Source organism: Barbus barbus (assembly GCF_936440315.1).
Source record: "Barbus barbus genome assembly, chromosome: 18".
Classification (NCBI taxonomy): Eukaryota; Metazoa; Chordata; class Actinopteri; order Cypriniformes; family Cyprinidae; genus Barbus; species Barbus barbus.
Genome location: NC_136746.1, coordinates 23336807 through 23349244, shown reverse-complemented (window position 1 = coordinate 23349244; position 12438 = coordinate 23336807). Strand labels below are relative to the sequence as shown.

At 37.2% G+C, this 12438-nt stretch overlaps 1 protein-coding gene across 1 annotated transcript in view; it reads left to right on the top strand.

Moving 5' to 3' along the window:
• Positions 1-12438, top strand: part of LOC306884203 (protein eyes shut homolog) — a gene marked incomplete at its 5' end in the record, with an annotated part of 28448 nt that overhangs the window by 1016 nt on the left and 14994 nt on the right. The window contains 2 exons of the mRNA XM_079439922.1: positions 1485-1593; positions 3315-3535. Of these exons, the coding sequence (XP_079296048.1) occupies positions 1485-1593; positions 3315-3535 (330 nt within the window). The remainder of the gene's footprint in view (positions 1-1484; positions 1594-3314; positions 3536-12438) is intronic.

The following is a 12438-nucleotide window of genomic DNA, read 5'->3' as shown; positions in this document are numbered from 1 at the left end:
TCATCACAGTCATGCTCAGACACAGCACAGACACTGGAGCGCTGCACTAGATGTTCCTTTAGATTTTTTTAATAAGCGCCTTGAGAGCTATTAGCTGTCTTTGCCATTTGGTAGCATGTAGCCATTTAAGATCGTGTCATCAGCCACACTTTATAAAGTGACATTTAAATCCTTTTTAACATCATTTTTTTCATATATTATTTTTATTTTGTGTGTTTTTTTTTTTTTTTTTTTTTTTTTTTTTTTATGGTTTTAGTTTCAGTTTTGGTTAAATATAGTTAACTGTAATAACACTTTTTAATTTTTCTAAATATCTTTTGTGTTAAAATAGTCAAATGTTACTGCATGCTCCTGCATTTCCTGCCAACGCTGAATTCATCATATCATATAGGACACATTAAACCTGATGAGAAGTCTCTATAAATGCAAACAGCTGTCCAATGCACCTAAAGTGATTATCGAGCCATGATTAAAATAATTAGTACCTCATAACATCACGCTACTTGTACTAATATCAGAATATTAAAGTCATTGCAGGAGCCTCCGCAAACAATCGAATCACCTCGTGTCCTTATGTTCAGGACTCATCAGCAATACTGGTTCCGCGGTGGGCTGTCAGTCATGTTGAATTTCCTTCTCGTGGTCCCAATCGAGCATTAATTTGTCAATCTGTATGCAGAGCGACTCTCATAACTTCCCCAGTGTTGTAATTAGTGCTACCTGAAGTTGTAGGGCTTTGATTGTCTTCAGGGAGGTGTCCTGCAAGGCTGTTTCAAATTAGCATGAGGGCAATCGCCCTGATTGCTCGCATCTGGTCATTAAAGGAGAGGGGATTTTTCTCCCCTCCTTGCCCTGAACCCAACATGGGCTGAAATCAAAAGCTGGTGCTCGAATAAGCAAGTCTCGAGATTTTCAAGTGCCTGAAAGAGCTGATTGGACAGCGAGGAAATCTATGACTTGAGCATATGGATGCCAATTACATGTATTTTTCTGTGAAGATGTTAATGTGTTTTTGCAGAATAACTGTTGGATCATGTCAGGATATAGGCGAAGCCACAGTTGAAAGCTTCGTGGGGGAGATTGCTGAAACATTCAGCAGCTTTTACTGTTGCATTAGGTTCCTGAAATTGATTGTTTTTCAGCCCTGAGCAGGGAGGAGTTGTCTTTTGACATTTTCGAGATGATTGAGAAAATATATTACTGGAATAGCAGAATAGCAAAGGATGGAGACGGAACACAAGCTCGGAAGTTGAATATATTCCCTACTTGTATAGGAGTTTTAGATGATTTTTCTTCCGTGGAGTGGCCTAGTAGTAACCCAGAACTCCCTTCACCAATTTGTGTAGTTTTCATGCTTAAATGGATTTATTGTGAATGCTGTATGATCTAATGAGATTTTCCTTCCTCCTTCCCATGCCGTGTTTCTGTCTTACTCTCTCATTCTTGATCTGTATTCCCTTCTCTCTGTCCCTCTTGCTTTTTAGATATGCATTGCCATCTCGTGACAATGGCCGGCTCTGTATCATTGAGATAGCTGTTGCTAATGGAACTGCTAATCGGCAGCAGAAATACATGGATGAGCCTGTGTCAGAGGTAAACCTGCTTCTGCACATTCAGTCATTTGAATGACTGTGACAGTCTATATTTTATCTATGAATCTTCTGCTTTACTTGAACCATTTTGTGACCTTTTTCACCCCCTTTTTTGATAAAGATTAGGGTATAAATAGCAAATTTGGATTTAAAAAAATATATATATAATTTTTTTTTTTTTTTTGCAAAAATAAAAATCTTTTTTTATATATATAAAAATCAAGAATTAAAAGAAAATTATAAAAAATTTCAATAATGTGTATAAAAGAATTAAAAATTCTCACACACATATGCACACACTATTTGACTAATGGAAAGGAAAAAATATATATATTTGCAGTCAGGTAGGTTATTATGCTATTGTTTTTGTAAAGAAGACAAGTCAGACTTTTTGAGAGCTGGTGTAAATTTTTTGGTTGCAAAAATAATAGATTTGATCATTCAAGTTAAATAATTGCTTAATTTTTGTGTCCTAATTGATGAAAACATCAGAGAGAGCTGTGCTGCAATAATCAGACACTTTCAACAGCCTATAAGAGATTTAATCAGAATATAATGGCCCCACAAATCCATTTATAGATCTGAATAAGCATAAAAAATCACTGGAGGCTTTATGGAAAGCAGTTGTTTATCGAAATATCTGTCAAATGGACAAGAAGATGACAAAGCCCAGTGTGAAAGTTTGAAGGTAGATTATATATGCCTTGTGTACTTTGATATATATAAATGTGCTTGCTATGGGGTTGTGAATTGTTACTGGGCAGTTGCTGGAGTGTTTTGGGTAGTTAGGGAAAGAAAAAGGTTGAGGAAATAAGATTTGTCTTTGTTTAGGATTTTTCTTCTTTCGAAAGTTTGTTCAAAGTTTGTTGCCCAGCTAACATAATAGAGGATTGAGAAATATATCAGGCAGACTCACTAATATGTTATTGTAAATTGGAAAGATGTTTAATCTCATCTTGATCAAAACCAATAAACTGTATTTTTTCAAAGAATAATTAGCTTTTGACCTAAATGAACAATGATTGCTATGTGCACACTGCAGAAAAAGGTCATTTAAGCTACTGTAGTGGCTCCGCATAAATCCTTTCAAAGATAAAAACTTTGCTTTTATCTCTAATTATATTTCCAGGGTTTAAGAGCCATTGACTTCAGAACAGTTATTGCATACCGTAATGACATAAGTGTATTGTAACCTATAATATGAAGCTTTTTTACCAAAATCTAACACTTTGCTATCCCAAAACATAGACTACCAATCAAGCTTTGGTTTTTTTTTTTCTCTCTCTCACTCTTTTCAGGAAGGATGCATTAAATGGATTGAAAAGTGAGAGTGTCACAATCTCCACAAATTTAAGCAACAATTTTCAATAATGGTTATAATATGTTTCTTGAGCAGCAAATCAGCATATTAGAATGGTTTCTGAAAGATCATGTGACACTGATGACTGGAGTAATGGCTGCTGCAAATTCAGGAATAAATTACATTTTAAAATGTATTCTAATAGGAAAGTTATTTTAATTTTATGATTACATTTTACAATGTTACTGTTTAACTGGAAAAAAAAAAACATTAAGATTAAAAAAGACATCTTACCATCCCCAGAATTTTGAATGGTAGTATAGTACACTTGAAGTGCTGGATATTCCAACATGAATCTATTTAACAAGATAAAATCATCATTATTGTTAACATATGTCACCTTTCTTCCTCCCAATGCTCAGGTGGTGTTTGGCCCCACGTTCCTTGGTGGTGTTCCATCGCTCTCTGAGCTGCACCACAACAGTGGGAATGTCTCTGGCTTCATCGGCTGCATACGTGAACTGCAGATGGGCTCCAAAGAGCTGTATGTGGTCGGGGAAGCAATCAGAGGCCAGAACATTCAGAACTGTGACGCTGCAGTCTGCCAGCACCAACCCTGCCGCAATGGAGGAACCTGTATCAGGTATGATTTCACATCCTTTTGTTTTGGAGAAAGAACCGTCTCAAAGGCTACGTTCTGCAAATAGTGTTTTCGGTGTGTAGGTGAGAATGACTGTAATTGGCTGTGTCTCAATAAAAGATTTGTTCATTCTTGTTGACACACTGGGCTGTAGACAACATGTGACCTGAGGAGTTCTTTACTGTATGTGAAGCCATCATGCTCATCAATCAGCATTCTTTCACAAGCATCTCTCAAGTTTTCAATATTTGGCATACAAGCAATTTTGTACTAAATTTAGTGCTTTTGCCAGGGCACAGAGTTTGTAAATATTGTCAATGATATGCGGATGCTATGAAGATGCTCACTTGAGTTTTAAATAGCTGTAATCAGAGGCCTGATTGCAGGGACGCGAGTGATATGTGAATGTGCTTTTTGTTAAACCACAGGCAGCGTTTTTGTGTTGCCTACAACCAATGGTTTATAATTACACATTAGGTTTTTTACTTATTTTTCTGTGTTAAAAGCATGGTTTGGATGCAAATCTTTAGGCTCGTCACGAGTCATGATCCAATTCCGAATTATTCTTAATGCATCTCAAATCAGCAGCTGGCAGCATACATGGCAGATAATTTGTAAGTTAATGTGGGTTGTTATCCCTACACATATACATAGATTATTACATATATATATATATGTAATAATGTCTATATAACTTTATAGGAATGTTAGAAAAATGTTCTTAGAACATATTTTGTTAGCTAGGTATTTGGGTCTTGACTCTAATTTATATTAATAATCCCAGGATGTCCTTCAAAAAAAGAGTAGGGGTTTTACCCCGGCATCCTGGCCAAATTTACCCATTGGCCTCTGACCATCATGGCCTCCTAATCATCCCCATACACTGATTGGCTTCATCACTCTGTCTCCTCTCCACCAGTAAGCTAGTGTGTGGTGGGCGTTCTGGCGCAATATGGCTGCCGTCGCATCATCCAGGGGGATGCTGCACATTGGTGGTGGTTGAGGAGAGACGCTTTGAGTACCCAGAAAAGCGCTATATAAATGTAACAAATTATTATTAAGAAACGAGAGGCGTGCAGATCCATATGCAAGCTTTTATTAACAGACATGGTCAGAAACAGGCAGGGTCAAAACACCAGCAAACAGGTATGGCACAAGCAAGACAAACGGAGAATCCACAAATGGGAAATAGTCCAGGCGAGGTGCAAACACAGTCTGAAACAATAAGGAAAAGGGTATATCCAAGACAGGCTATAAGCATCAAGGCAGGCAGAGATCAGACAGGATGAGGTAAACCAGGCTAGAATCAAGACACAGGTTAAACAGGTAAAAAAAAAACATGACTGACTATAACTAAACTCAGGAAACATGGAATGGCTCTGTAAAATCGATATCGCTAGGAGAGAGATAAACACAGACAAGACTCAGCGTTGAATGGTTGTTTGAGACTGATTTTTATAGTGTGTGTAATTGGCTGCAGGTGTAAACATAATCAGTGAAATGGAGCATGGGAAATGTAGTCTGTGGTGACATGTGGAAGTCTGTGTAGTGTGAGAGTCAATATAATCAGAAGGCGACTTCTGGTGGAATGGAAGACCACGGACCGGATTTGTGACAGCGATCTTGCTTTTGGTTCATAATTTTAAATGCAATATGTGCCTGACACCTGCTTTTTTTCCCTGTAATAATTACTTCAATTTTCCAAACTTTTGTTAATTAACTAATCTGACCAATCATTAATTGAACTGAATTGAATAATTTTTCAAATGTTCCAAACTTTTGTCCTGTTGATTTGTTGTTTATTTGATAAATAAGCCCAATAATTGATGTACACAATAATGATGAAATTATAATTTGTGTAATTGGATGATAATAATAATAATAATGGAATTTGTATGGAATAACAGAAGACCTATTAATACTGTATGATCTGGCTTTTCTCTTCATATCAACTCTTCATAAGTTGATATGTAATATGTAACACCTGACACGTTGCTTGCTTTATTATTGTAATTACTTCAAATTTCTTTAATGAATTTAAAACTTTTTAAATGTATTTTACAAATCTGACCAATCATCATTTGAATTGAATTGAATAATTACTAAATTTTGTGTCTGTTTATATTAGCAACAATAATTATTAATAATAAATTATATTAACAATATATTAACAATGTACACAATAATAATAATAATAATAAATTATAATTTTTATAATTGAATGACAATAAATTATTACTCTCTGTACTCTCATTAATGGTGGCAGTCTGTCCCAGGAGAGAAGAAATTGTTGAATAAAGTGTTCTTCTTTTTCTTGCGCAGAAAAAGTGTTCTCGTAGCGTCACAAAATTAAGGTTGAACCACTGATGTCCCATGACTATTTTAAGAATTACCTTACTACATTACTGTGCCTTGACCGTGGTAGGACCCGTGCTGTCTATGCAGGGTCAGAGAGCTCTCGGATTTCATCAAAAATATCTGTGTTCCGAACATGAACAAGGTTGAAGGTGAGTAATTAATGACAGAGTTTTTATTTTTGGGTGAACTATCCCTTTAAATTATAGAATTATTTAATATACTTTTAAATGTTTTATTATTGTTGTTGTTGTTGTTGTTGTTGTTTTTATTTAGGTATTCCATTTTAAACGTAAAGTCTCGTACATGGTGGCATCTGTATTTCTGGTTCTAACCCCATCTCTGAGAAGTCCGTTTTGCCCAAGCGCTGTGAAATTTTTTTTTTTTTTTTTTTTTTATATCTCAAGAACCAACCTGGTGCATTACCCCCTTCACTGACCTTTATGAGATGAGCCATTGTGAAGTTGAGAAGACATTTGGTTTGTGTTTGAGTGGTCTTTTTCTGTGGGGATGACCATCCTTTCTTTTATCTTCTCCCCCACAGAGCGGTTTCCTGTAAACAAATCACCAGAGTATTCTCTTTCATCACATGGGATTCTTTTGATACGCTGGTTAGATATCTTGTATGTAATCATTCATTTTTTGCCTGAAAGGCAGCAGCTATTATTTTCTTTTGTGATGTCATGTGCAGAGTACTTAGCCTTTGCATCGAGAAAGAAATAACAGACCGTATTTACTTTAAAAGCGTAAAACTAGCTGCACTCATGTGAGGCAGATAATAGCCCTGGAAGATGTCCTAATGGTAATCCCAGTTAGACGAGAAGAGCAGATAGAGCATGTTGCCACAAAAAATGGGCCTTTTCTCCAAGCCAGCAGCTGACGTTAGCAGGCTAGTTTTTCTCAACAGATGGTTCTCAAACATATTCCCTCTTTCCTTGCCTTTTGCTTCTGCTTAGTCATTTCTCTCTCTATTTTCATCTCCCAAAATGGTATTTTACCTCAGGTCTCCTCATCCATTTTCTTTTGAAAGTTTCCAAAAGTGCATATATGGCTGTGGATTTGGACATGATGTGAGCATTCAAAGTACTTGGCTTCCTGTTTTAAGTCCCTTTACTAGCGTTGAGTTCTGACAGTGATTCATGGCCTTAACGGTTGTAATCCTTTGACTTTGAGACAGATTCTGCCCACCTCCACCGGGTAACGGCTGGAGCATGCGGAGGGCAGGAGCGAACAGCTGTACATCAGCCATTCATTTCATTCCCGTAAAGCGACATCATTCACCTCGCTGTCGAGCTGAGCACTAAACTCTTTTACTGAATGTGTCACGCCCGCCCAAGTGTATAATCGAGTGCTTGGCCCACTAAACAGGCAATCCAGCACGTTTGGAGGACCAGACTCTCCATTTTGGGTCTCTGGTGAGCCGTGGCCTCATGTCGCGTTTACAGATGAGATCTTTGAATTTTAAATGCTGCCTTTGGTCAGTATTGTTAACTTATCTGGGTCTACATTGCTTTATTAATCCTATCAGATGACGTTATTAAACAGAATGAAGATTTATCTATTTTATTGATACCTGTAAGATATTTTATGATGTTTACAGTCTGTGCGGTAGCTATAGAAAAGCAAGTCAGAAGTCAGAGACTGTTTTTGTCTGCTTATCTTATTCTCTTGATGCAACCTTATTTAAACAGACAGAATCCTTTCCTTGTTAAATTATTCATACACGTTTGCTTTCAGAAGCTGACTTTTGCAGGCGAAATGGTCAGTGGTGATGGCAGCTCATTATATCTGCTGGGAGAGGTGTGCGTCAGGAAGGCATTTGACTCAATTTAGTGGAGACGTCTGTCGCCAGGTTTTCAGAACATCTCATAGATTACAAAGAAAAGTTTCTGTGTTTTTTTTTTTTTCCCAAATCTTTGTAGCAGTGACCTCTGATTCACCTCCATTCTGGCCAAACACAGACAAATGTTCTTGGTTTCAGTCTCTTGACTGTGTTGCATAATACCCCACGGTCATCGAGTTCATTTAAATCAGGATCTTTATATAATTGAACGCAGGATGACCTCTGTGAACCGTATTAGCAACAGTATGTTTCCAAGAGCTTGACCAAGAATGATACCAGTGTCAAATGTGTGTCCAGTGACCTCATAATGTTGCAATGCAATGAGTGTTGTCTAATTAACATCTAATTGCATTTGTAATCCAATTATTTTTTTTTATATAATGTTTGGAAATCCAATAAAATGAGTCAAGAACGAGATGCTCATTTTGGCAAATTGAGTATACCATACCTTTTTGGGGGGAAAATTAATCAAAGAGCATTGACAAAATAATTAAAAGTGGCAGTAAAGTATTTTATAATAGATGGTACTAAAGATTTATATTTCAAATAAATGTTGTTCTTTTGCACTTTCTATTCATTCAAGAATCCTGAAAAATATATATCACAGTTTCCACAAAACAATATGAAGCATTTTTGTCATTTGATATTAATATGAAAAGTTTATTCAGCTCCAGATCAGCATATTAGAAGGATTTCTGAAGGATCATGTGACTCTGAAGACTGGAGTAATGACTGCTGAAAATTCAGCTATGCATAACATAAATAAATAGCATTTTAAAACATATTACAATAGAAAGCAGTTATATTAAACCGTAATAATATTTCACACTATCGCTGTATGTACTGTATTTCTGATCAAATAAATGCAGACCTGGTGAGCATAAGAGACTTCTCTCAAAAACACAAAAAAATCTTACCGAACCCAAACATTGGAATGGTGTGCGTGTGTGTGTGTGTGTGTGTGTGTGTGTGTGTGTGTGTGTGTGTAAACAAGTAATATATATGTACATTCTTCCATAAGGGAAAGGATCTTTAAATATGTAAACATATATATATGCATTAGTTTTATTTATTTATTATATATACTGTAGATGGCTTTGGAGTCAATAAGCTTAAAGCCACAAAACTCCAACTTTGATATTGAGTCTATTTCCTTTTTTCTTTTTAAAATAAAAGGGTCATGATCAAAATACAGAATATGTCACTGCAATGTCAAGGCTCTCTTTGAAGAGTGGTAAACACATCTCCTGTGATCATACACAGTTGGCTGCGTACAGAGCTCGCCATATGCAGCAGACACCTGAATGTTCCCTGCGTCAGTTTGAGCTCGCATGGCTGGTGAAGGGCAATCAGTCACAGAAACAGATGTGTTTGCATGTTCTACATAATGCGGGGCAATAATCTCGCAGTCTGCCGCGGCATTACCCCCTGCTGTCCTGAAAGGCAGTGACAAACCGTCCGCTGTCGTTCCCTAGGTACGGTGCAAAGAGTGCTTGTGTACAAACAAGGTCACTTGATTAGTGTCTTACAGAGTGGGAAGGCTGCTTGTTGTCCTATCCAGTTTTGTTTGCATAAGTGCAATTATTTTTGTAACATTTGCATGTGGACCATTGATTTTATTTGAAAATGTGAACGGTTTCAAATTCTCCTTGCATACAGAGTCCTCATTCAAATCTTTTCATGCCCAGGTTTTAGAAATATTCTGTATTTTGTGTGTGTGTGTGTGTGTGTGTGTGTGTGTGTGTTTGTATGTATCAGTCACTTGCACTGGTTCGAAATCCCAGTGACAGAATGTAAATATTTCATTTCAGATGTGCTGCAGCTCAAAACACATTATTAATTTATAGATTTGAAACTCCTCCAATGCCTTCCTGTATCTGATATTATACCTTTGAAAACCGCCTGCGTCTTCCGCCAGCTTATGAAGTTCTTGTCTGAATATTGCTTATCATGCTGGCCCACCCTCTACCTCTCGCTTGGGGATAAAGCCTGGAATTATAAAAGTTCCGTTTGCGGAATTGCACCTCGGCTGTCAACCGTTAGCTCGAGCATTTCTAATCATTTGCTTACAGTGAGGCTAGATCAACATCAGCAGAATGTGAGTCTACATTTGCAGATGGCCTTCAGGCTCAGTTATGCTCTTATTTAAATGAGCCTAGGATTTTTAAAGGTGCACTCAATATGTTTTTGTTTATCTATGGTGAGTCTTCTTCGTCCCAGTGGTCTTGGATATATTTTCCCTTTTTTTATTGTAGTCATTTCCCTGCCTCATATTATAACTTTCCTAAAATGGCCATTTCACCAAGTATAATGTTGTGTCTGCATAATGTGTACACTGTATGGTATTTTGTATAGATGTTTATCCTGAGTAAATCGCCTGGAGCACTGTCTGAAAGCGCTATGTGAAGTTAACATGTTGTTTTTAGTAACAGCATGACATGACTGGTCATGTGATCTCAAAACATGGGCAATCCATTCCATGTTAAAAATAAAAGACCATGATTGTTGTTGTTTCAATGCCACAAACCTGCAAATATGATTAACCTATTTGTTAATCATAAATATAAAGGCAGCAAAATATTTTCATGTACACCTCTTTCAAAGGTGTTTGGGTCAGTGAGATTTTAATGTTTTTGTTTTGTATTTATTGATTTGTTTAATATTCTGTTTTTTATTCTCACTAAAACTGCAAAAATAACAGTTTTCTTTTATAGCATATTTTAAAATGATATTTATTCATGTGATGGCCAAGCAGAATTTTCAGCATCATTACTTCAGTCTTCAGTGTCACACGATCCTTCAGAAATCATTCTAATTTGCAGGTATTTTATAATAAGAAGAATTCTTTCTTGCACACCAATGTTGAAAATGATTGTGCTGCTTAATATTTTTGGGGACATTGTGATAAAATTTTTCAGGATTCTATGATGAATAGAAAAATCAGCATTTATTTGAAATTGAAAGCTTTTGTAACAATGTAAATGTCTTCACTGTCACTTTTGATCAATTAAATGCGTCCTTGTTTTGTTAAAAGAAAAATCCTACTGTCCACAAACTTTTGAACAGTAGTGTATAAAGCTATAAATATATGTATATAATATACAGAGGGGGGAAAAATAATTTGATCCCCTGCTGATTTTGTATGTTTGCCCACTGACAAAGAAATGATCAGTCTATAATTTCAATGGTAGGTTTATTTGAATAGTGAGAGACAGAATAAAAACAAAAAAATCCAGAAAAACGCATTTAAAAAAAGTTATAAATTGATTTGCATTTTAATGAGTCAAAAACGTATTTGATCCCCTATCAATCAGCAAGATTTCTGGCTCCCATATGTCTTTTATACAGGTAAAGAGCTGAGATTGGGGACAGGAACAAGATTGTAGACCTACACAAGGCTGGAATGGGCTACAAGACCATCGCCAAGCAGCTTGGTGAAAAGGTGACAACAATTGGTGCGATTATTCGTAATTGGAAGAAACACAAAATAACAGTCAATCTCCCTCGGACTGGGGCTCCGTGCAAGATATCACCTCGTGGAGTTTCATTGATTATGAGAACAGTGAGGAATCCGCTCAGAACTACACGGGAGGATCTTGTCAATGATCTCAAGGCAGCTAAGACCATAGTCACCAAGCAATTGGTAACACTATGCCGTGAAGGACTGAAATCCTGCAGAGCCCGCAATGTCCCCCTGCTCAAGAAAGCACATGTACAGGCCTGTCTGAAGTTTGCCAATGATTCAGAGGAGAACTGGGTGAAAATGTTGTGGTCAGATGAGACCAAAATCCAGCTCTTTGGCATCAACTCAACTTGCCGTGTTTGGAGGAGGAGGAATGCTGCCTATGACCCCAAGAACACCATCCCCACCTTCAAACATGGAGGTGGAAACATTATGCTTTGGGGGTGTTTTCCTGCTAAGGGGACAGGACAACTGCATCGCATCAAAGGGACGATAGACGGGACCATGTACCGTCAGGGCCAGGGCATTGAAAATGGGTCGTGGATGGGTCTTCCAGCATGACAATGACCCAAAACATGGCCAAGGCAACAAAGGAGTGGCTCCAGAAGAAGCACATTAAGGTCCTGGAGTGGCCTAGCCAGTCTCCAGACCTTAATCCCATAGAAAATCTGTGGAGGGAGCTGAATGTTCAGCTCAAAAACCAAACGTCAGCCTCAAAACCTTAATGACTTGGAGAGGATCTGCAAAGACAAAATCCCTCCTGAGATGTGTGCAAACCTGGTGGCTGACTAGGTCTGACCTCTGTGATTGCCAACAAGGGTTTTTCTACATAAATTTATAGGTCTAATTTTATAGGTTTTATAGGTCAGAAAGAGATTGGGATGGTCCCACCCCCTTGGCCCCCTTCAAATTTTCAGTTCGATATCCGGCCCCCAAATGAAACTAATTGAATAGCCCTGCTAATCTGTTAACATGGGTGTGGGAAAAAAATATGCACCACATACATTCTGCAAACTGAGTATGTGTGACCACGATGGCCTGCTCCGTTTGCCAAAAACATGGACAGGACAAGAATCTCAACATATTTAGGACAAAAAAAAAAAGATAAATCAATGAATCTGTTTGTTGTTCTTTTCTTGTAAGTAAAGTACGGTAAATGACAAATTAAAAACACTGTAAATATGTTTAGTCACTGTAGTAGTAATAACTGCCTGTTTTTGCAAAGAGTTTCATGGCCAGTAAAAA